The sequence below is a fragment of the Hyperolius riggenbachi genome, chromosome 9 (assembly GCF_040937935.1).
Source record: "Hyperolius riggenbachi isolate aHypRig1 chromosome 9, aHypRig1.pri, whole genome shotgun sequence".
NCBI classification, from domain to species: Eukaryota; Metazoa; Chordata; class Amphibia; order Anura; family Hyperoliidae; genus Hyperolius; species Hyperolius riggenbachi.
The window spans coordinates 92886016-92912647 of record NC_090654.1 but is presented as its reverse complement, the minus strand read 5'-3'; the positions used below and the strand labels follow the sequence as shown (position 1 = coordinate 92912647).

The 26632-nt window shown below is 43.3% G+C and overlaps 1 protein-coding gene across 3 annotated transcripts in view; it reads left to right on the top strand.

Annotated features, from left to right (window-relative positions):
- Window positions 1-26632, top strand: part of LOC137532559 (T-lymphocyte surface antigen Ly-9-like) — a 128206-nt gene that overhangs the window by 13179 nt on the left and 88395 nt on the right. For all 3 annotated transcript variants that reach the window (XM_068253191.1, XM_068253192.1, XM_068253190.1), the window contains exon 2: window positions 12974-13170. In XM_068253191.1, the coding sequence (XP_068109292.1) occupies window positions 13113-13170 (58 nt within the window). In that variant the 5' untranslated portion in view covers window positions 12974-13112. The remainder of the gene's footprint in view (window positions 1-12973; window positions 13171-26632) is intronic.

Below are 26632 nucleotides of genomic sequence, written 5' to 3'. Positions count from 1 at the left end.
ATCTTCGATCGCACCATACAGCACTTTTTTCACTTAGAAATTATGGGCTTGAGTCACAAAGTGGCGCTGTGAAAAGCCTCTTAGTGCCCCTTAAGTAGCTCTGCGCGCACTAACGGCCGCGCAGAGCTACTTCGCGCACAGCCCCGCGCAGTGTGCGCATAGTGCTGTGCACCAGTAATAGTGCGCTGTGCGACGATAACGTTGCACCCGCTGCCCCTTAAACGTCGCACCCGGTGTGAAGATAACGGCACATCGGGTACCCCTATGCGCCGCTTCGGGGGCACCGATGCACCATTATCGACGTTTTAAGGGGTAGCAGGTGCGACGTTATCCTCGCACCGCGCACTAATACAGGAGCACCGTGCTGCGCGCAGTGAGCGGAGCTGAGAGTAATGTGTGGGCGAAAACCACCTAGCGCCCTGGTTTGTGCCCACAAAGTGATAAGGCTCACTAACCGGCTTAGTGGCGGTTAGTGAATCAAGCCCTATGTGTTTTGTCTTGCATGTGTTTTATATTTATGAGATTGTACTATACTCTACACATTAACTTTCCCTGTTAACGCGCTAACCCATATGTTAGCATGGGAATGGGAAAGTTAATGTGCGCAAACCTTTACTATTAAGCTTATCACGGCTTTGTGAATCGAGCCCATAGTGCAATCTTTGATTGCACCACACAGCACTTTACTGCAGCTTCGATATCAGGTCCCGTCACTTCTGTCAGTCGCGGCCAGTCTGACATAAGAGAAGTGCGCTCTTTGCGTATCTCTCCAGCAGCCGCTGGAGAGATACGTAGAGGGCGCACTTTTGTGTAGACTGGCTTTTGCTCCCCAGTGCTGCACACTGCTAAAACACTGACCTCAAAACTTCAAATGCAGGAGTGACCGATGATGCCACTTCCTGCATTTGAAGTCCATCGCGCGGCTACTATGCGCCAATCTCCAGTCTCTTGGTTACCGCTAATCTTAGGTTAGTATTTTCGCATAAGCAGCATGGGGGAGAAGGAGGGGAGAGGTGGAACTGTATTGAGCAGCGGCTCAATACATGCATTTTAGCTGTGCACAGCATGGAGAGAAGGAGGGGGGACTGTTTTGAGTGGCGGCTGAATAAATACATTTTAGCGGCGAGCAGCACAGGGAGAAGGGAGTGCAGGCATGGCGCCCATGGCACTAGCCATACCTGTACCCCTATAGATACGCCACTGCAGTAGCCAGAAGCAAGGCAGAACTTCAGTGCTGGACAGAGAGACTTCTAACGGCTGGAAGAAGCCTCAGGTGAGCAAAGCTTTTCTTTTGTAGGGTGGTCTCACGTATCCTGTCATTCGAGTGTAGTGACAGTTCAATATCACATTTCTGTGAAATTCTTAAAAAAGGCAAAAGCAGCTGCCATTAGATAGTTAGTTAGTTGGTTAGTTCCTTGTTAAAGTCACACAAAGAAGAATTGAGTGAGCCAACAGATCGCAATGATTCTGTTATAGTAAAAGTCTTCCTACACAATAACCCTCATCCTTTAGATGCGTGTTGATGCGGATGCTGCCCCCTTGACGGATTCTGCCTGCGGGCTGCAGCTGGTCGGGCCCCGCTCCACTGTACTGCCTCCTACAGCTGACCCACTCGCCGCTGCTTCCTGCCCGGCCACCCACGTGGAGGAGCTACTCGCTGCGAGAGCGGCTCTCCGGCCACTCCAGAGGCAGTTTCCACCGCTGCCTTCAGCCTGCTAGGCCCGCTGGCCATGGCTGTTCCGGCCACCGCGATGGAGGGAGGCAGAACAACCCACACAGCCTCTCTGCCGCTCCCAGCTTCTGTAGCCACGAGGACGGCACATGGAGGGAGGTGACAGCTGCTGCAGGAGCCGCCGATCAGGAGCCGCTGGCAGCAGGGCAACACAGGACCACACAGCTGCTCTGCCGCTCCCAGCTGCTGTAGCCACATGGAGCCTCCCACACGGCACTCAGCCGTCCGAGGCCACGTGGAGCCTCAGCCATGGAGTCCCAGTGAGAGGCCAGAGCTAGTGCCACACTGCTACTCCCAGTCCCAGCCCTCCAATGCACATGGGAGCTGGTCCACTGCTCCGGGCAAGGCAGATCCTGGATCTGTTTGAGGGCCGCATCAGCCATCGGGTCACTGGCCATGCTGCCCCCTTTGGCCACCAGATACTGACACCGGCAACACACTGCCCCAGCAGCCATTGGACCCATGCTCTCTTCCACCGCTGCCAGAGCCTCCCCACCACAGGGTCGACAGGGTACCCGATGTCCTGCACTCCACCACCACTGTGCCTGCAGCTCCATTGCTGTACATCAGCTGCACCGACAGCCATTGGGACTTTTTGACCAGGCCACTAGCCGGCTGCGGCAATGCCCAGGGACTATCTCTCTCCTCTCTCTCTGCTCTCTCCTTACCTTCCTTCCTTCCTTCCTTTTCTCTTGCATCTTCTCTCGCATCTCTCTCTCTTCCCCAGGGTTGGACTGGGGGGGCATCTGATTCAAGTATCGCTGCAGAAGCGTTTGAGTGCCATATACGGCAGCGGATTACCCCCTCCAGTCCTTCTCCTGGGTCCACCTGTAAGTTCTATTCTCTATATCTCTCTCTACGCTTCTTTCCTGGAATTCTGGGGGGCATCCAAATAGCTGCAGAGCTGTTGAGCGCTGCAGAGAAGGTAGCGCTCCACTCAAATAGCACCGGATGTCTCCTCGGGACCTTCCACTACGTAACTATGTAACTAAGTATTATGTTCCATGCACTGTGTACTCACTACTAAATTGCTTGCGTTTTTGCTGCACCATCACCGACCCTGTATGTGCCAAAAATAATTCCTGGTACAACCCCCGTTGTACTTGGCGAAATAAATGATTCTGATTCTGATTCTTCGTCTCTGCCAGCCACAATTCTCTTCAAAGGTAGTTGCAGGTAAAAAAATGTTTAGCTTATAGCATTTTGCTTTATACAGTGCAATTAAATATTTTTCAATAAATGTTTTGGATTGTGGAACAAATCATCTGAGTTTCTATAATAATTTGTATGGGGAAATTTACTTTGTTATAATAATGCTCTAAAGCATGTTTCCAAAACTAATTTTGGGCTCGGAAACCAAGGTTTCACTGTACTGTATGTGTTCTATGTGTGAATAGCTCCATCTGGTGTTCACATTCCCTCAATGCTGATAAACATTGTGGACCTGTAAGAGTGAGTAGTGCACAGTAGTGCAGTATTAAGGTATCAGGGCTGGCTATTTCTCTGGTAAGCAAAAATTGTCATCATCAGAAGCTATAACAAACTCCTTGAGTGTTTAAGGAATGTACAGAGGTTCATTTATCCACCGGGATGCTGTCATACTTATCGTTCGCATCCTGTTTGAGTTCACATGTTCCTGTCTGAAGGCTTATGCCCTTGGAAAGGGGTGTATACAGACTGTGTGCTGCTGTGACAGGTTTTTCACACACAATAGCCCACACACTCGGGGTTGTCAAATCCTTCCAATGCCTGACCACTAAGCATTCGGCGGCATTAAGTATGATTCACTGTCAACTTTGTATAAGTTTTCATAGACTAATAAGTCTAAGTAAGGTGTAACAGATAGAACTCAGGTTTGAATGGTGCCTCTCTGTCTGTGACAGATTTGATCAACCTTTCAATCCGTTTCCAGAATTCTGTGAGGACCGGGCATAGAATATGAAGTAATGTGCCTACTTGTCTGTTGCATCTCCAGTATGTGTCTGTCTTGTCGGGGTATATTTTAATTTCAAAGTTTTTATTGGTGTCACAGAAATATAAACATCAAAATCTTATGAAAGCCCATGCAGGGTCACAAGGTATTAAATATGCACCAAAGCAACAACAATAAATCAAACAATACAGCAACTTACCGTATATAGCAAAGTAAAACATCAAAAACAAAGGTAGTATCTATGTACCAAACTTTGTAGGATTGTTGGTAAACACTCCTAAGGTCTTAACACGGTTGTATTAGTATACTCTCTTGATAGATATCGATCAATAAGGAAAGACAACGTACAAAACAGTTGTGTCTATATAATGGCCCCCTTTTGATAGGTAAGTTTAACCACTTCCCTACCACGCTATTTTGTGCTGATCGGTGCTGCGTGGGCTCTCCAGCCCGCAGCACCGATCAGCTAGCAGCCAGGCCGATCAGACTTCCCCCCTTTTTTCCCCACTAGGGGGATGTCCTGCTGGGGGGGTCTGATCGCCGCCGGCTGCTTGCGCTTGCGGGGGGGGGCTCTTCAAAGCCCCCCTCCGCAGCGCTTCCTGGCCTCATTCCCCTTCCCTCCCTCTCCCTCCCCCTGTGAGCGGCGCAGGACGGATTTCCGTCCTGCGCCTGATGGGATAGGCTTTAGCCTATCAGATGCCGGTGATCCCCGGCCAATCAGAGGCCGGGGATCACCGATCTCCTCTACGGCGCTGCTGCGCAGCAGCGCCGTATACATGTAAACACCGGGGAAGATCTTCCCCGTGTGTTTACATTTACCCTGCAAGCCGCCGATCGGCTCGCAGGGTGTTCACGGAGACACCCTCCGTGAGCTGACATGGAACGGCCGCTCATACGAGCGGCCGTTTCCATGGAATACACTTCAGGATTCAGGGGCGTGTATATACGCTCCGAGAATCCGGAAGTGGTTAAACTATTGTCAGGGTATATTTTGGGTAGCTTATGTGGAGTGTAATTCCACTGTATGAGTATTTTGTAATTCACCTCCTGTATTCTAGTGGCAATAGATGATCTGCAAATATACACATTCTGAGCTTCTGAGGAGCCAAAAAGGATCTTCCCATCCACTAAGAAAGGATAATGAGGGGACAGACTACATAATCAAAACCATGTACATTTTAGAAAGTGTTTTCCTCATAGGTCCCTCTCCTGTCTTCAAAGTCGCTTGGCTGTCTGAGTTGTGCGGGGCGGATCTCCTGTCACATTGTGTCTAAATTGGAAGTATTCCCAACAGGTTGTATCTTCATATCCAAGTCGTTGTTTGAGATCTGGCAATGATACCCAGTGCCCTTTATTACACATATTCAGGGCCGGATTTAGGCTAAGGCCACCTAGGCCATGGCCTAGGGCTCCACAGGAGGAAGGGCACCAAAGCAGCAGGCTAAACTGGTGCAGCATTTGCAAGCTTGCAAATGCTGCTATGCAGGGAGATCAGGCGAGTGTCTGACTGCGGTACTCTGCTGCCAGCTGCCTGTGCAGCAGCCACCTTGCTCTCTGTGCATGTTTGCATTGTGGACTTGGGCAGCATTGGAGACGGAAAGAAAGAGGAAGCTTCTGCACTGAAGTCGAGCGGAGAAAAGAGTGACACAGATGGCTTCTGCAGTGTGAAGGCGAGCTGGCTACCTATACTGAAAAGGAAGGGGGGGGGGGAGGGATTAAGGGCATTATCTGGCTACCTATACTGGAGGGAAAGGGGGAGGAGTCATCTGGCTACGTATACTAGAGGGATGGGGGGAAGGGTCATCTGGTTACCTATACTGGAAGGAAAGGGGAGGAGTCATTGGCCTACCTATACTGGTGGTGTCATCAGGCTACCTATAGTAGAGGGAAGAGGGGAGGGTTCATCTCGCTACCTATACTGAAGGGGGGGCGGCTGGTGGCAGTGGCCTAAGGTGGTAAAGAGTGCAAATCTGGCCCTGCACATATTGGAGAAAGTAAGTTGGTTTCTATCTCAGGGTCTCCAACAGGCACTGTAGTCTTATCAATTGTGCATATACAGTACAGTATAATACAAACATAAATTCAAAAGTAGCATCTACAACATGAGGATTCCTAATAGAAGGGCAAATGCCTTTATCGAGTTCCATCTTGCAGGAACTGACCTATGCGGGGTTTAAGAAGCCGTAGTCCTCTCAGCGAGGCAGTGCTTCCTCCCCTCGCCCAGGCATTTATGTTTGATAAAAACCATTAACGTCATTAAAGAGCTGTAACTATTAACATAGTGAATAAACAAAGCCCTCAAAGTTATCTCCAGTCTTTACTTTGAGTCCCAGGGTGTTCATAACATTTTTACAAAAGCAATCCCGCCAATAACTTCTCTCCCCACTACTCCCACCTCCCCTGGCAATGCCCCCCCCCCCCCCACATGGCGCATATGGCTAATGGACAAAAAGGGTTTCCCGCCATAGGCTGCAATGCAAAATATCGGCTATTGGGCACCGACAGGAAATTAGGGCGCCCGAGAAATAGCTGTTGCAGGGATCTTGTTAACAAAAGTTTTCGTTTACAGAATAAAGTTTATTACAGATATCGTTTACAAATTCGTTTTGACTTTTGGTTTTACTTATTTTTTCATTTTTAAATTTCGGTTTCAGGAGGTTTTACTTACTTTTTCGTTTTAAAATTTCGCTTTCAGGAGTGTAACAAGTGAATTTTCTTTTACACTTATTTTATGGTTTTAAAATTAGTTTTCATACGTATAATGCTTACATATCGTTTTCAACCTTATTGTATAAGAAATACATTGCTTTTGGTATTAACCTTGTGTTCAGAATTATAATGCGTCGATTAAAGTTTTCAGATTTATTATCTTTCTAATGTATCACTTTTAATATTACCGTTATTTTAAGATTTTAATTCATACGTGATTAGGCTATTTATTCTATTATACATATATAACTTTTTCTATTTATATTTTTAATGTGTATATGATTTTAAGGCTATTTATTCTATTAAAAATATATAAATTATTCTATTCATGTTATTTGTAGTGAAGTATTTTAAAGAGACTCTGTAACAAAATTTTCATCCTTATTTCTTCTATCCTATAAGTTCCTATACCTGTTCTAATGTGCTCTGTCTAACTGCAGCCTTTCCTATTTACACAGTGGCTGTATTATCTCTGTTATATGATCTAATCTTCTCTCCTCTGTCGGCTCTGTCGGGCTGAGGCTGGAATGTGTGGAATGTGCTGTGCTGCTTGTGATTGGCTAGAAGCTATACACACCCTCTCCAGGCCCCCTGCACACTCTGTATTACTCACACACTCAGCTCTTCTTAGCGTATCACTTGCTATGTCTTTTGTTTGTAAACACTGGATAAAAATGGCAATTACAAGCCAGGATGGCAGCAGGGAGAGGCAGAAACAGCACAGAGGGGCCCAGGAGAACATAATGAATAGAATGGTATGCTTTTTATTGTAAGAATTTTAGAGTACAGATTCTCTTTTAAGATTACATATATTATTGTTTATTTGTGTAAGGGTGATTGTGCAGTGGGGATGGTTAGGATTTTTTTCTCACAATTAAGTTTATTAAAGAAAAACTCAACAGAACAGATAACATAAAATGTGTAACATGCATCTTCAGTAATACAGGATACAAAATTAGCATATAACAACATCCAATATTGTGATATCATCATAATAGTCTCACTGTTATTGTGCTGTTGCCACTGGCTGTGCCTATGGTGGATGAAGCCTAACAGAGTAGCACGTTTGAGCTTTACTTAAGTATACCCAATTATTTAGTAAGCTTTGGACGCTAGTCTGTGTTGTATGCCCATAATAGTGAATCTTGTGTGGGGTTCTCCCGGGATGGTTAGGATTAGGCACCATCAGGGGGTGGTTAGGGTTAGGCACCACCAGGGGGATGGTTAGGTATAGGCACCACCAAGTGGATAGTTAGGGTTAGGCACCACCAGGTGGGTTTTAGGGTTAGGCACCACCAGGGGAAGGGATAGGGTTAGGCACCACCAGGAGGGGGTGGTGGTGGTTAGGCACCACCGGGTGGTTAGGGTTAGGCACCACTGGGGGTGGTGGTTAGGGTTAGGCACCATCAGGGGGGTTTTAGGGTTAGGCACCACCAGGGGAAGGGTTAGGCACCAACAGGGGAGTGGTTAGGGACCACCAGGGGGGTGGTTAGGCACCACCTGGGGGGGGGGGGGGTAGGGTTAGGCACACCAGGGAGGTCTAGGGGTTAGGGATAGGTACAGGGAGGGTCCTGTGTGAGAGTAGGACTAGGTATAGTTACAGTAGAATATTTGTAATATATACAATTTATTAAATTATGTATATAGTTCCATAAAGGGGGGGGGGGGGGTCAAGGGGTTAGGGATAGGGAGAGATCTGTGTGAGAGTACAGTTAGGTATAGTTGCAGTAAAATACCTGTAATATCTACAATTGTATTACTTTGCTTAATACAAGTGTAAATATCGTTTTTTTGTTATAGATGGTATTTTGCTGTTTCATTTCCAATATCGTTTTTTTTTATAGATGGTATTTTGCCATTTCATTTATGTTAATTCAACATAGTTCGCACTTGATTTTTTGGTTAAAAGCTATAAACGAAAAATATTGTTACATAAAAACGTATAATTTCGGCTATATCCTGCGCCCTTTTTTCCAGGTGCCCTTTTTGTATGTACGCTATGGGGTCTGTCACACGCCCCCTAGTAGCTAGACCGCTCAATGCCTTCCAATCTATTTCAACCTACAGACTGTCCAACATCGTGGATGCAACCGATACACTGAAACTGCTGGAATTGGGCAGCAGACAGGCTAGAAGGGAGCGTGCGAGCGACAGAAACACTTTAATACACAATACTTTAGGTACAGGACTGCCACCACCTCTGTGAAAGACAGAGGAACTTGCTCTGACTATTCTAAACCTGCGAATGAAAATTGTTAAAACATTCTGCTCTGGCTAAACAATATAATACTTCAAGGTAGCGAATCTTCAGAAAGGCTAGGATTTTTTCTGCGGTGCTTAGAGCCGGTATGTAGCTGAAGAAAATGACTTTAAAGTGTTTTATTATAAATGCAATATTAATAATTAATATAACAGAAAATTATTAAAAGTAACAATTATAGAGAAAGAATAGCGCAGATAAAATAAAAGGAAAAACAAAAGAAAATGAATACTTAGTTTTGGAAGAAATATGTACATTGTGAAAAATTCAAGCAAACTGGAGGTATTCTTTGTTTCAAAACTTCAGTGAAAATGGCGGCCAGCCACCTGGTCCTCTTGGCTGGCTATAATCAAATGATGTTACACAAGGGAGGACTGCCTGCTGAAATTGCTGTGGTTCTTTTATCCAAACTTGCTCCGATGGCGGAGCTCAGAGCCTGGGGTTTTATTTTTGGTGAGAAGCTTAACTTCAAAAGATATGACATTTTCATATTTCAGCCCCCGATCATTGCACACTAATAATAATAGCATATCCACAATCTCCCAAAAATATAGATCAAATTGATACTAGAAATATAGATCAAATTGAAATCACTGTTGTAGTGCGTTTTAGCGCAATTTTCCACTTTCCTATACTTAACATTGACGCTGAATCACCTCAGAAATGCTGCAGGACCCGTGTTTGGGTTAGGGAAAAAAAATCACATCACTCTGGTGTGATCCATGCCATACAAATACATTAGCCAAGTGCTTTTCAAAGCACTAGCGTTAGAAAAATCGCCCAGAATTGCTCTTGGTGTGCAGCAGCCCTCACAGACATTTTTGATAGTCCACATCTGTTAAACCATCTGTAGGATATAATTGAACCAGCTTACTGAGTTATTATGATCAATATTTTCTCTCCTTCTACTCAGTGCAGCTTTGCATATCAGCACCATACTACATTTTATTGTGACAATTCCAGAGAATGCTATTCCCCTATTCCTGTGTACCTCCATAGGTTGGGCATCCAAGTCTATATAGGTGTAATTGCTAATACTTTCGTTTGTACTGTATTTCATTTTTGGATTTATGTATCAGTGTAGACCAGGAAGGAAAGATCTCCACTGGTTTATGCAGAAAATGTACCTCTACTAATGCCCTACTGAGGGCAGATAGTTTTTCGAATATGTATGTACTCGCTGCCTGGACAGTTGGGTGCTGGGTGAACCAAATGACAGCTCACCCTGCTGCCATTGAAATTCTAGGCAGTGTTTATTCCCCCTCTGGCACCCAAATTACACTTTAAAACTCACTGCGCCACTATAGACGTAATAACATTATGTATATGGCGGCACTAAGGTCAGGCGCTGTGTGGCAGTGAGCCTGCACCCAAATAACTTGCTGCAATAGTTTTCACCCCTCACACACTATCGAAGGGATCCCTACAGGCCAGTATCTGAGGACCCACCACAACATCTTAGAGCTTGACCTTTTTGCCAGTGATGCTGCAGATCTTAGACAGTGCTTTAGGTCACAGGGGTATAAAGCAAAATACTCTTGACTGGGCCTATAAGAGGTCGTTGGATAATGATAGGACTGCCCTGTTACATAAACACAAACCGCCTTCAACAAATAATGATGTGGTTCGATTCTTTATGCGTTATTGATCCCATATGGAGATTTGGATGATTGACAGGATTCATCTGAAAATCGAATCAATTTCATTAATCTGATCAGATTGGTTAGGAGATTTTTGTCCGTTAGTGGTCCAAAACGCTAGTTTTTGATTGTTTATATGAGTAATCGTTCATAAACTATCGCTCACTAAATTGTATTGTTAGTGGCCACCTTTACAGGTGTACTTTAAAACGGCAACAAAAAAGAGTTCATAAACGCTCTATACCCCCAGGCCTCATACCAGTCGGTGCAGGATCAGGTAAGCCAAGCCATACAAGATGAATGAACAAAAAAGGAGGATCCGCAGACCAGATCAGGTTGAAGTAAAAGAGGCTATAGTTTATTTGAAAAAAATCACAGACTGTACTTTAAAACCAACATTTATTTTGTTTCTGGATGGGATGGAGTAAAGCACTGTATTGGTTTTTACTCTGCTCCATGGCCCCATTGGAAAGATTTTACCTCATGTTAAAGTGTACCCGTGGCGACGTGTGACATGATGAGATAAATGTGTATGTACAGTGCAAAACATTAATAACCAGGTTGTTTTTCCCATTTTATTTTGCTGTCTGAAAGAGTTAGGGCTTGCTTCCACTACTAGAGCCAAATTCAGCATGAATCTGCAGCATTTACTTGCTGGCGAGAGGGTCGGGAAAATGCTGCCTGTCTTTTCAATGGATGGCATGCTGCAGAGTTCTGCAGCGCACAGCCACATGGCACAGCTTACCAATTCAGGCTGCATCTTTACAGCACAAGGGGAGCCGTGGCCAAATCACAAATGGCCACAGCTCCGAATGGAAACAGGCCCTACATTTTCAGGCATGCATGTGACAGTTTCTGTAGAAAAAAAGTGAAACTGAGAGCCCAATATGGTGTAGTATGTATTGGAATAGGGTGAAATAATATAATGTAAGTAGATATACTCACAAGTCAGGGTTACCGCACAGGCAACCACTGTAAATGCAGGCGGGGAGATTAAGCCCGTCCCTGCTCAGGACTAAGATGTCGCTCTCTGTAGATCAGGAAATAAGGGTATAGACACCCCTCCACCTCGGGGTGGACACTGGTATTGTAGAAAGTGAACAGAGGCGCCAAAAGGATAACATATGCTAAATTTATTTTTAAATGTTTATTAGCAAGAAACATTTATTCACATACTCCAAGTTTAAACTCCACCGCTGCCTCCCAAACATTTTTAACATTTTTTAGCATATTTTATCCTTTTGGTGCCTCTGTTCACTTTCTACAATACATGTGACAGTTTCTGTCAGTACCTTGTCTAGAAAGTAGTAACCCTCACTAATAAGCAAATTACAGCCATAAAAGTTTTCATGGCAGAATACAACTTATGAAGATTGTGGAGAGATAGAAAAGGTCAATAGTTCATGTATTTTAACTTTGGTATGCTTAATAAGTTAAAATAAGAGACTATAAAACATTGAGCCATGAGCCAATTGTCATTTATTTTTCCTTTACTATTAGTTATGTTGGCATGTGCATGAAACAGATATATATACAGTATATATGTACGGTACTTTTTTGAGCCATTTATATATATTTAGTATGTTTCCTATTTGATGTTGTTCCTTTTCTCTGAGTTGTTTCTATATATAAAACATAAATCTGCTTTGTAAATGTTTAAAGTGAATGGGAACCGCATTTAAAAAAAAGTGAAGCAAATACTTACCTAAGGAGAGGGAAGGCTCTGGGTCATATAGAGCCTTACGTCTCCTCTCTCGGTGCCCTCTATCCTGTGCTGGCTCCCCCCCCCCCCGTTTCAATCCCCCACCAAAAGGGTATTTGGAAGTCTTCGGGAGCCGTGTCCTCCCGAAGACGTGCAACTCCATACTGCACAGGCGAGGGCGTGCAAGAGAGTGTGCTTGCGCAGGTGCAGTACAGGGCGGCCCTTCTTCAGGAGCACTCGGGCTCCCTGAAGACTTCTGAAGGCTTCTTCGGCCGGGCAAAGCAGTATTTGACTAAATTAGTCAAATACTGCTACCGGGCGAGCCAGCACTGGAACGAGGGGACCAGGAGAGGAGCGGGTAGGCTCTATAGGACCCAGAGCCTTCCCTCTCCTTGGGTAAGTATCTGTCTCATTTTTTTAAATGCGGTTCCCATTCACTTTAAATATAAAATAAAACCATGGGATATCTAAAAAAGTTATTTTTAGGAGTAGAAGGATAAAAATTGTTTACCTCATCAGTTTATTTTCACCTCGTGTTCATTTAAGTCCCTGAGAAATTACTGGCAATAATAAGAACCTTGTTGTTCTAGAATCAGCAGGGAAGCATGGCTGTAGCTGACAGAACAATCCCTCTCCATCTCCATGCCCATGTGACAAAAGGAGTGTTTCAGGTCACCTGGTGTTACCAGGCAGCTGTAGGTCATGGAGGATGTATAAATTGGTGTGTCAGCTAATCTTGCATTGTTATTTGCAAAAAACACATTTCTTTATTTATCTTACAAATGTTTATGCAAAATTAATTTAATTGATTGTTGCGCTAAAGGCATACAAAAAATTGTATCCAAACTAGGACTTTAAAATGCAAAAGTAAATTACAGTAGTTATTTATCAGAAAATATTTTGTATAGCTTTAGTAGATGAATTATGAGATTTTTTACAAAAAGTGGAGTTACACTAAGATTTGATAATTATTGCTTTTTCTTTTCTCCCCTTTAAGTAAAGTGCAGATCCCCTCCTTTACTACGCCCCTCCTTCACTACGTGATAATGAACGTAACTGGACGTAAAACCTGGACGTCAAACCAGGAAGTGGAAGCAGCATGAAGAAGAGTGCGGTTGATTAGGCCAACGAAACAGATGGGAAATATGAGACATCGATTCCTTGCAGTTATAACGCTCTTAGCTTTGCCTCTAGGTAATCTTGCTATGACTGTATTCTTGTCTGACTTGATTTATGACGTCCGATGTTTGTAGAAAGAAAGGAATCTGCCATCTGCTGCCATACAGACATACAGGAAAAGCTCTGCAAATGCTGCAGACGGATCTTGTTTGAAAACCACAGCTAATATCTCTCATGGGCACTGTTTCTGGATGTTATCTTGGCTTTCACATCTGTACTTTAACTTTTAGTTTTATTCCAACGCCAAAGATCACAGAGATTTGTTGATGTGATGATGCGTAGTTCCAGTTGCACAGAACTGTATGTTTAGAGACCGGCAACAATCCCAAGTAAAGGAATCCTGATGTGAGAGGGACGGATGCTGCCATCTGTACTTAGAGGCTTCTGGCTCAATTCCCTTTTTAATAAATGACAGTTGCCTTGTTATTCCCTTTTCACTATAACAATGAGTCTCTCATCTAGAAAAAAATTAATTAGCCTTCTTAAAGTGAATGGGAACCGCATTTAAAAAAAAAATGAAGCAAATACTTACCTAAGAAGAGGCTCCCCCCCGTTTCAATCCCCCACCAAAAGGGTATTTGGAAGTCTTCGGGAGCCGTGTCCTCCCGAAGACGTGCGGCTCCATACTGCACAGGCGTGAGCGTGCAAGAGAGCGTGCTTGTGCAGGCGCAGTACAGGGCCGCCCTTCTTCAGGAGCACTTGGGCTCCCTGAACACTTCTGAAGCCTCCTTTCGGCCAGGTAAAGCAGTATTTGACTAAATTAGTCAAATACTGCTACCGGGGCGAGCCAGCACTGGAACGAGGGGACCAGGAGAGGAGCGGGAAGGCTCTATAGGACCCAGAGCCTTCCCTCTTCTTGGGTAAGTATCTGTCTCATTTTTTTAAATGCGGTTCCCATTCACTTTAAGTGTCATGAATGCTGCAGGTGTGCAATTGAAATGATTGAAGGTAAAACATCAGCCTGAGAGCCAGATCAGAATTACCCAACATTTTCAATATTACTAATATTATTATAGTGTATTTATAAAATGACGACATCTTTTGCAGCGCTTTTACGAGGATCATCCACTTTACTCGGGATCTCCCCTTGGTGTTGCTCTTGCTCTTTGGCTCTTAGGACCCACTGGCATATAGAGTTTCTAGAGTTTCACACTCCTGTGGTACACCTTTCAATGCTCACTTAGGATCTTCCAACAAAAGTGTCCCTTTCAATCCAACCGGTTTCAGCGATTGCCATCGTCAGGGGTGCTGTATCCTTTTATTGGATCTATTAAATAATTATTTGCACTGATTCTACTACTAAAAGGAGTCCCCCTGCTCTCTCTCTCTCTCTCTCTCTCTCTCTCTCTCTATATATATATATATATATGTATATATATATATATATATATATATGTATATATATATATATATATATATATATACTACAATCTTTGAATACCGCAAGAGCAACACTAAGGGAGACCCCGAGTAAAGTGTAAGATCCTTGCATTGTATTTGGTAGAATCACCAGTGCGTTGGATTGTGGTTTGTGATCCGAGGAGGTTGTATTGGGACAGTACTCATATGTATGCTGCTGTGATATATCGTATCCCACGTGGCGCCAGGGCTTGTATTTGATTGATCTAAGTCATTATCTTATGTTCCTGTTGAAAGGCCAGTTTTTGAGGGGACCATTTAACCGGTCTGTATGCATTTGTATAGCACCGTCATCTTCAGCAGCACTTTACATAGTACATAGTCATGAGACACACACAAACACACACACACTTTGTAGTCTGCAGAGATCTGGATTCAATCCCTAATGGCCGAGTTCTGTACAGTCACATCACCATAGCTCTCAACTGTCCCTGTTTTGGAGGGACATCTTTCTGGAGGGACATCTGTCCATCTTGCTCATGTGTCCCTTTTTCATGACTGATGTAAAGATCTATGTGAATATATGTATTTTTCTACTTAAAAAGGTGTTTAATTGATGCTTAACTTTACTCCCATCCTTTAAATTCATGCATTTCTTTAAACTAATGTATTTCAAAATGTTAATATCAAGGGAACCTAATGACGATAGAAAAGACCAGTGTGGTATGAATTATAAAACCACATCTTTTTCTTATGGATTCTTTGTGGTATGCCTTTTTAGGGGTGTGGCAGGGCATGTCTGAAGGTGTCCCTCTTGGGTGTGTTTGAAGGTGTCCCTCTTTCTTATCTCAGAAAGTTGGGAGGTGTGCATCACTAACCTAAAGGCTAGCGACACATTCTGTTGCTATGGAGGGCGGGAGGAGGGACGACCGACGGCATACAACTGTGAGTAGGAAAACAATGACCCTAGCTAAAGGGGGAGTTGAAAGGGCGCTGCTCGGGTCAAACAGTTACGCAAACCAATTTATATAAAACTGTAATGTGATTTCAGATCACTGCATTTGCTGTTACGCAAAGATTATAAAAATCCGTAATGCTGTTATCACCTACTTTTGGGGTTGTCATGAAAAGTAATTTTGTTGCATTACACAATGACAATAAAGATCTTGAATCTTGAATCTCTTCCTCACTCACATACAACATGCATACAGGGACCACCTGATTCCCTACACTCCAATCTTTAAGTTGTAATAACTATTCCTAGCCGTTGTTAAATCAGATATGTATTCAAGAGTCAAGACACTCCCCTTAGTTATTTCTCGGTCTCAGTGGAAAAATACAGATTAAAGTAATAATTCCCTTACGGCTCATCATCTGCTGTTTGAAGCGCTAAAACGCTTAGGTCACTTACAGTTCCCGGCGAGTTGTTGAGTAAGTAATGTTTCCTCTCTTACCCTGCTGAGACTTACTTGTGGCTGGGCAGGATTGCCTCTAATCTGCCTTTCCCCGCAGGCCCCGCGCTGCGTATCAACAAGCCTTTTCATGGAGCGCAACTTCTGGGTTAGTTACTTGGTCAACTGTGACGTCACTTCCCACAGGCGTCCCTGTGGTTCTTCCTGCTTTCCAGAAACCGCTGCGTGCTATTCCAGCCTGTGTAGCCACGATGGGATTGCAGATTGTAAATTTGTTGGTGGGAAACAACTTTTACCACAGGGGCGCCCTTCAGATCGAACGGGCGTCCCTGTGGTAAAAGTTGTTTCCCACCGAGTAACTAACCCGGAAGTTGATTTAACAATGGCTAGAAATAGTTATTACCACTTAAAGATTGGAGGGTAGGGAATCAGGTGGTCCCTGTATGCATGTTGTATGTGAGTGAGGATAAGTAGGTGATAACAGCATTACAGATTTTTATAATCATTGCGTAACAGCAAATGCAGTGATCTGAAACTACATTACAGTTTTATATAATCACTGCATAGCTGCAAAGATAGTGATGTGAAATTTATTACATGATTCCGTTTTTAATGTGGATACATATGGTCCTTTATTGGTTTGAATTCATTTTTAATAAACAAGTTTGATACTGTGAACTAATCCAGCGCCACTCATGGTTGTATATTGGATTTTCTCAGATACTGCTTGACTCATATTTACTGTATTTGTAATGAATACACAGTTGAGGCAAGAGTACCATGTGTTGAAAATCTAGAATCTAGAGAAATAAAATAAATAAATAATAAGCGTGGGATGCAATATACTGTATTTTGTGGACTAGAAGACTCACTTTTTCTCCCCCAAAAGTGGGGAAAAAAGTCACTGCATCTTATAGTGTAAGGCTACTTCCCCACCAGGACGTTGCGTTTTAGGGGACATTATGGTCGCATAACGTGCCCCTAACGCAACGCCTGGTGGTGTTGGATGTGGACGTCAGACTGAGCCGCGTTGTGCAGCTCAATCTGGCGTCCGTGATGCCGTGATGCGTACTCTTGGACGCATGCGTCATCACGTGGTCCTGCCAGCCAATCACCGCACAGAGCGGCCGCTCCAGGAAGTCACACCGTGCAGTGAATATTAATTAGCCATGTGGCTGGCCGAGGAGGAGGAGGGGAGACCTCCTCCTCCAACACTACTGAGCATGTGCAAACAGTCTAACGCAGCTTAGCCGCTTATAACGTACAGCACGCAGCACTTTAACTTGACATGCTGCGTTACAATGTAATGCAACGTGGGCACAGTGAACAGCCCATTGACTTTTCATTACTGTGCGGTGGGCTGCGTTACAGGCTGCACTAACGTGCGCCTGTAACGTCTAACTGTAAAAGCAGCCTAAATGCAGGGAGGTTCTGACTTGTGAACACCTGCCAATACGAAACTCAAAAGGAGGAGGACACAATGGGGGCACAAAGGAGCAGAGAGGAGAACACATAGAGGACAGAGGTAGACACAGGTGGACACAGTGAGACACAACAGGTACAAAGGCGCATGAGATAGAGAGGGGGCATAATCCACAAGATGCCCCTTCACCATGGATGCACCAGGTTTAGTATGTATTTGATTCCCCTGGCTTTTGTCCTCTAAACCTAGGTGCATCTTATTGTCAGGAGTGTCTTACAGTCCGCAAAGTACGGTAGTTTAAATCTAAATAAGTAATAAATAAACTAAAGAACAAACAGCAGACTACTTACCATAATTGTATGGAACAATAAAGCAGTGCCGAAGCAAAGTGGTTCTACAGCCCAAACACACTACAAGTGTACAAAAGTATAGACTTCTAAAATTAATAAAAAAAATAGAGATATTAAAGGATACCTTAGTCCTTAATAAATTCTGTAATTGACGCCATGTGTGTGTGTGGGTAAGTGCACATAGACTTACCGCACCTTTGCATGGCCCAGCGCCTATCTCCGTTCATCTGTAAAAGGTCCTGTTCCAAAGTAGGTGTTGGCACATGCGCAGTATGTCCATGGGAGTATGCACGTGCTCCCAAGGGAAGACGTACCAGGTGCATTCTCATGGGAAGATGTACCAGATGTGTGTGCCCTCTGACCCAGACATACTATGTGTGCATGCGCTTTATGTCCCCTTGGGCTACTGGTGATAGCGCTTCCCGCTGAACTCTTGTACATTGTGCACTTGCGCCAGCTACGTCTTCCTGTGGGAGTGCGCACATACATACGTGGACATAATGCAGCTGCCCCGACCCCGCCAACCACAACTTTGAAACAGGACCTTTTACAGATGAACGGAGACGTGAGGTGCAGTAAAACTATACTCCCCACATACACACACACACACACACACACACACACACACACACACACACACACACACACACACACACAGCATCAATTACAGAATTCATTAAGAACTAAGATATCCTTTAAGCAACACCTATCCTCCAGCCCAATCCAGCAAGCGACTGATCATAACTCAACTGGAAAGTGATCTTTCTCACAGCAACACTTGATCAGATTTTAGCAGAAATCTGAAAATTGAACAGCTGCTGACACTAACTAGCTTAATGCAGTACAAAGCTACTGTATGTGGCTGTTGCTTGCCCCCTTACTACCACCCATACAATTGGCAAGAAGCACGACTGTTCAGCAAGCTGCTTAAGTGTTTGGAAAGCAGTGGAGCCCTGACTTCAGGAGATGGGTAATTGACTCCAGGGTTGGTAGGAAGGTTAGTGTTAGGAGTATATGTAGAAAGGTTAGTGTTAGGCATATCAAAAGAGAGGTTAGTTTTGGCAGTGATGCTCTTCCAGATACCCGAACTATCCAGATATCCAAACTTTTTTCTGGTATCTGAACTTGGATACGGATTCCAGATAGCTGGATAAATCCGGAATGCACTATCCGAGTGAATCCAGATACGTATTAGGTATCTGGAAATCAGATACCTAGTTCGGGTACCCGGGTCCGGATAGCGTAAACACGGAGATGCCGTCCATGAAGTTATTGAGCCAATCAGAGGGCTCCCAGCCGAAGCCCTAGCAACCAATCACAGAGGGGAACCCTGGCCAGCCCCTCCTGTATATAAGGCGGGCGCCATGATGAAAATCTCGTCCTTGCTTGTGACTGCTTACTGAGAGACATCTCTAGTGCTGTTGGCTAAGCAAGTGCTGTATTACTGTGTTAAACCTAGCGTTTTTGCTCCTAAACACCTGTACTACACCAGTATTTTATTGTTTTTTAGTTAGCTAGCTTGTATTTTAATTTTAGTCAGTGTGACAGTCAGACTCAGTGCTGCAGCTGCTAGACTAGGTTAGGGCCTGTTGTGTGCACAGGCTAGGCCTCCTGCCAGCCTTAGCTACAGTATAGCTTGTAGGTTATTAGGGATTAGATTACTGTGCTACTGCTAGTCTTATACTGTGTGTAGTTAGTTGTTAGAGAGAGTACTACTACTGTGTTAACTTCATTTACTACAGATAGTTACTGCAGTGCTGCTGTTAGAGGGGCAGAGCCACAAACAGCCAATCAGAGTTGTTTAATTTCAATGGGAATATACAAATTATTGATACTAAAAGCCCAAAGCTCATAAACTTGGTCATTGAGTGACTGTATGTTAAGGTTAGAAAAAGTGGGCGGATCCAACAACTACATTTTATTCCAGGGGGAATTATAAACTGCAGCCATTCTTACACTGTTAATGGCAGGGTTCACAAACTTGACACAGTGGGCCACTGGGTGACTGGGATCAATATTCAGAAATGTGGGTGGAGCCAACAACAGCCAATCAAATTTCACCTATTGATTTTCAAGGGGAATATTTACATTACTACCATTCTTACACGGTTAATGGCAGAAGCCTCTTACCTGATAGGTGACTGGGGTCCAAATTCACTAAAGGGGGCGGAGCCACAAACAGCTAATCAGATTTGTTAGATTGATTTCAGATATTCTGTTATTGGCAGGGTTCTCAAACATGACACAGTTGGATTACTGGGATTAATATTCAGGAAAGTGGGTGTAACCTACAACAGCCAATCAAAATTCACCTATTGATTTTTAAGGGAAATATTGAAACTGCTGCCACACTTACACTAATAATGGCAGAAGCCTCAAACCAGCTATAGTCGGTCATGAAGTGACTGGGGTTCAAATCCACTAAAGAGGTGGAGCCACAAACAGCCAATCAGATTACTTTACTGGATAAACTGCTTCCATTCACACAATTTTGATGACAGAAACCCAAAAGCTTAAAACTTGGTCACTGGGTGACTGGGATTAATACTCAGAAAAGTGGGTGGAGCCTAAAAGGAAAATCAAAATTCACCTGTTGATTTTCAAGGGGAATATTTAAATTGCTGCCATTCTTGCAGTGTTAATGGCACAAGCCTCAAACCTGGTACAGTTAGTCATTGGGTCAATGGGGTTCAAATTCAGAAAAGGGGTGGAGCTACAAACAGCCAATCAGATTTGTTTCATCTCACTGGTAAATTACAAATTATTGAGGACAAAGACCCCAAAGCTCACAAACTTGGTCATTGAGTATTTGTGTGTTAGGGTTAGAAAAAGTGGCCGGAGCTAACACCAGCCAAATACATACCCGAGCCAACGCCGATTCATCAGCTATTATTCATAAAAGTGGATGGAGCCTACAAAAGCCAATCAAAATTCATCTATGGATTTTCAAGGGAAATATTTCATTACTGCCATTCTTGCACTGTTAATGGCACAAGCCCCAAACTAGGTACAGTTATTTATTGGGTGAATGGGGTTCAAATTCAGAAAAGGGGTGGAGACACAAACAGCCCACCAGATTTGTTTCATTTCGATGCAAATTATTGATGCCAAAGACTGCCAAGCTCACAAATTTGGTCATTGAGTAATTAAGTAATTGTCTGTTACTGTTACAAAAAGTGGGCATAGCCAACACCAGCCAAATACATACCCAGGCAATGCTGGGTCATCAGTGGGCGGAGAAAAATACACATTTCTCTGGGAAAATGTAAACTGCAGCCATTCCTACACTGTTAACAGTAGGGTTCTCAAACGTTGCACAGTTGGTCACTGGGATTAATATTCATAAAAGAGGGTGGAGCCTACAAAAGCCAATCCAAATTCATGTATTGCTTTTCAAGGGGAATATTCATTTGCTGCCACTCTTGCACTGTTAAGGACACAAGCGTAAAACCTGGTACAGTTGGTCATTGGGGGACTGGGTTTCAAATTCAGAAAAGAGGGTGGAGCCACAACCAATCAGATTTGTTTCATTTCAATGCAAATAATTAATGCCAAACAATGCAAAGCTCACAAACTAGGTCATTGAGTCATTGTGTGTTAGGGTTAGAAAAGTTGGCGGTGCCAACACCAGCCAAATACATACCCGAGCAACGCCGGACAATCAGCTAGTAAGTATATAGATATGCAGTGTTATATAAGCCCACAGGAAAGAAAGGTATATGCGATTAATTATGCATTTCTGTAATTTTTTTTTTATGATTTGGCACCAAGCAAAGTATATTTTTATTTACTGGAAGTGATTTGGCTGCATCTGATTAATCATGGATGTTTAGCTACACAAAGATTGTGCATAAATGATATTTTATATCAGAGATTTGTTTTAGTCTGTAGGATATAATTGATTTATTTTAAACTAGCTATTCAAGAAGCTTATACACAGCTCTGCTACTGCTTGGCTACACAGACTGTTTACATATGTGCTTGTTCTTGTCCTTTTGCTGTTTTGCTGGGGTTTCATCATATTATTATAAGGTCCTATCCACATGAAAGGCTGAACTGGGGGCTTGCTTGCAAGCACAAAACAAATCTTTTGGGGCAGTTAGTGATGAGCACAAATTTTGCATAGTTTTAATTTTGCATCGTAATTAGCAATTACGATGCAAAATTGTAGTGCGCAATTTCAGGTAAAATCTTAAAGGAATACTATCGATTGAAACAACTTTTTTTTTAATACTCTATATTAGTGTACACATTACCACTAGTGCTAGGGGCACTTTATTTATTCACCCAGGTCTGTCTCTCGCTATCCCTGCTTAAAAATTCATTTCTCACACAGCTCATAGTAGTTTGGGTCACCCTGAGCTGCTTGGTTACTCTGTCACACAGCTCACAAATATATTTCACTGTGTCACTCACAGCATGCAGGAGACATGAGGAGAAATAGGCTGATCTGAGGTGGTAACAGGTAACTAAATGAGTTGTAATATTGCTGGAATATAACTAGCTATAACACTAGTCTGTGTTTACACTCAGACTGGTTGCCTGGCTGCCTACTTGAGGTGATTCACTCCAGGCTGCATCCACTTTACAAGCTGCTGAGAGGGGCAGACCACTGTCTACAATTAGCATTATTAGTATCTTTATCAGTCAAGAGAAGCAAAGATAATAAACACACATTGCTAGAATCTTTAACCCCTTGCCACCATATCAACAAGATTCTTTCAGCAAGGTGATAATTAAACTATAAACTGAGGAGTTGATAGCAACTCCCCTGTGCAGAGACATGGTCTAGCCCTCTGGGAGCCTTCAGTATTTAGATACATTTTGTATCCAACACTGACGCCAAAACTGACGGAGGATTTTACAGCTGAGAGGAACAGCTGTGTGAGGAATCAAATTGCTCCTAGTACTTGTCCTAATGTGTGCTACAACATACAGCATTTAAAAATAAATGCATACATCGATAGTATTCCTTTAATTAATTTAGTTTGCAAACGTAATTTCGCGTAATTTTTGCATAATTCTGTGCCGACTTTAGCGGTTAATAGCAGAGCCCCCAAAATAATAATTTCTCAAAAATCAGTTTAAAAAACATTTTTCCTTTGCATATTTTCTCAAAAACTACAAGGTCTTTTTGAAAATGTTTTTTTGTTCCCAACCTTCCTAAAATGCATACCAATTTTGGTGACGATAACATGTATGGGGGCTTTGCTATTAACCATTTAAAGTTGCCAAAATTACAAATGGATTACGAAATTCGTGTCCAATCGTAATTACGTACTGCCGTAATCGCGAACATTTATGTGAAATTTTGCATAATCGTAATTATTATTGTTTATTATTATTTAGTATTTATGTAGCGCCGACATCTTCCGCAGCGCTGTACAGAGTATATATAGTTAGAAGATTACTAATTAGTAGATTACGATCATCTCTAGGGGTAGCTAACGTTGCGAAGTGCTCATGCTAATATACCCTAATGTAAAAATACTTATCTTAAAAGTTTTTAGAAAGTATGCACAGTGTTGGTGTTTTCATTATGTGTATACTTTTATTTAAAAGAAAATATTTACCATATGGAGCTGCCATAATCTGCAGATTTCAAACCTATGTGGGTTTCCTGATAAAGAAGTCTATGTATTGAGGTACCCTCTGTAACACAAATGTAATCAGGATATAGTTTAGTTTCTTACCTGAGTTATTAGTGTATAATCTCAGATCATTTTAATCCACAACTACCCGTATACCAGAGATGCTGCTGCAGTGATAGAAAGTTTGGTTGAGATGCCACCTGCTGGCCCAAAATGGTAAATGTGCATTCATCATAATTGCTAGAATAGAGAAGAAATATGATTTTTTTTATAGTAAACATAATACAGAAATTGAAAAATGTGTAAAAAAGGATCTGGCGTAAAATTGGTTAAAATGACAGCTGCCCCAGCCAGGTCATTTTCTGTCTTTGGGAGCAGCAGTTGGATGGGGCTTGCCACAAATTCCACATCATTATTTAAAGGGATACTGTAGGGGGGTCGGGGGAAAATTAGCTGAACTTATCCGGGGCTTCTAATGGTCCCCCGCAGACATCCTGTGTCCGTGCAGCCAGTCACCGATGCTCCGGCCCCGCCTCTAGTTCACTTCTGGAATTTCTGACTTTAAAGTCAGAAAACCACTGCGCCTGCGTTGCCGTGTCCTCGCTCCCACTGATGTCACCAGGAGAATACTGCGCAGACACAGACCATACTGGGCCTGCGCTGTGCGCTCTTGATGACATCAGCGGGATCGAGGACACGGCAACGCAGGCGCAGTGGTTTTCTGACTTTAAAGTCAGAAATTCCAGAAGTGAACCGGAGGCGGGGCCAGAGCATCGGTGAGTGGCTGCGTGGGCACAGGATGTCTGCGGGCGACCATTAGAAGCCCCGGGTAAATTCAGCTCATTTTCCCCCGACCCCCCTACAGTATCCCTTTAAAGGATACCTTAGTTCATGAAAAAAAAAAAAAGTGAGAGCAGGCATGTGTGGTGGGCTCTTCTCATACCCACCATACCCCCGTTTACTTCTCTCCCTTTCTGTTTTTGTGCACCCTCCCTCTGAAGCTGCTTTCTGGTCGGGCGGGTTGGTTAAGACTGCACAGGCACTGCCCAGGGACGCGCATCCTTGATAGCATGCCCGCGTCCAAGAGCACTCTATGTCACAATTAGGTATTGTGCATGCGCAGAGCACTCCCGGCACACCACACATGCCTGCTTCCCCCTGTTTTGAATTCTATTCATGGACTAAAGTATCCTTGAGGCGACGTCACATGATGAGATAAACATGTGTATGTACCATGCAAAACATATTAATAATAACCAGGCTGTTTTACTCGTTTTATTTTGCTGCCTGAAAGAGTTAATTTTTAGACATGGAAGTGACAGCTTCCGTGTTGTCTGCACCTTGTTGTACCTTGTCTGGAATATAGTAAACATCACTGATAAGCAAATTACAGCTATAAAAGTTTTCCTGGCAGAATACGACTTCTGAAAGCAGGAGGAGAGATAGAATAAGGTCAATAGTTTATTTATTTTAATTTAGGGACACTTAACCACCTTGCCGGTTATCCCGAGCTGAGGTAACCCATGCAGGAGGATTGCTCAGGCCCCGCTGGGCCGATTTTCACAATTTTTTTTGTTGCACGCAGCTAGCACTTTGCTAGCTGCGTGCATAACTCGATTGTCGCTGCTCGCCGCTACACGCCACGCCGTCCCCGTCCCCCCCCAGACCCCTTGAGCAGTCTGGCCAATCAGTGCCAGGCAGCGCTGAGGGGTGGATCGGGACTCCCTCTGGCGTCACGATGTCGATGACGTCATCACGATCGTCGCCATGGCAACGGGGGAAGCCAAGCAGGAAATTCCATTCTGAACGTGGGTGGGGGGATGCCGCTGACTGAGCAGAGACAACAAAACATTCAATCTACAGTACTTTGTAAACGTTTAAATATAAAATAAAACCAGGGGATATCTAAAAAAGTAAATTTTTTAGGAGCAGGAGGATAAATACAATTGTTTATCTCATCAGTTTATTTTCACCTTGGGTTCACTTTAAATGAACAAAACGATTACGCTCCACACATTTTTTTTTAGTATCTTGATTTTTGTCCTTTTTTGCATTGCAGCGGTACGATTGCCACTAGGTAATCAGTTACTGAAGACCGAAGGCACAATTTTGTTTCAGTTTTATGCAATTTGAGTTGCTAAACAAATCAATTTGGCTACAGTTTCTGTTTTGGGATAAAAATGAGAATTACGGGGCATATATATAAAACATCGGTAAAAATTGCAATGCGCAAAAAGTGAATGAGAATTTTACCATTACTTATGCTGACAAATCAAATTGGCTACCATTCCTGTTTGGGCATAAAAATGAGAATTAGGGTTTCTGGTTGAACTTGATGGACGCATATATTTTTTTAACCTAAATACAGGGGCGTAGCAATAGGGGGTGCAGAGGTAGCCACCGCATCGGGGCCCTTGGGCCAAAGGGGCCCCGAAGGGCCCTCCCTCAATTACAGTATTAGCTCTCTATTCCTCCTGTGCTCATAAGAATCACGTCTATAGATACTTTGAATAGTAGGGATCATTAACAAACAGCTCCCCATCCCCTTCTTGCACCTCTGACACTGTAGTTGCCATTGGGAGGTTTTGGTGTTCCGTATCAATTGTTATGTATATAGTGCTTGGGGGGGCCCCATTGTAAAACTTGCATCGGGGCCCACAGCTCCTTAGCTACGCCACTGCCTAAATAACTATGTAGATGTAGCACAATGGCCATGAAAATTTCCAACATTTCTAGTGCTATCAGTGGGGTATTCAGAGTCGGCAACAAGAATAGTATCAGGAACCTGCTAGCAGACCAAACAGAATAATTTGCTGCCCTTACCAACCAAGTGGACATTTCCATTTGCTTACTGAGGGGCAAATAATACATATGTTTGGACTGACCCCAAGTTTTCATGACTTCTTGTTACTACTATTGCTACTGGGAAGGAGTATCTGTAAAGTCTACTTGAGGAAGTGTGAGGTCTTTGCCTGGTGTTATTGATGTTGATTTCTGGTCTGGATATTAACCACTTCCCAACTGAGGGGTTTTACCCCTTGACCACCAGAGCAATTTTCACCTTTCAGCGCTCCTTTCATTCATTCGTTTCTAACTTTATTATTACTTATCACAATGAAATGAACTATATCTTGTTTTTTTCGCCACCAATTAGGCTTTCTTTAGGTGGGACATTATGCCAAGAATTTTTTTATTCTAAATGTGTTTTAATGGGAAAATAGGGGAAAATGTGGGAAAAAATGTATTATTTTTCAGTTTTCGTGCTTTATAGTTTTTAAATAATGCATGCTACTGTAATTAAAATCCATGAAATGTATTTGCCCATGTGTCTCGGTTATAAAA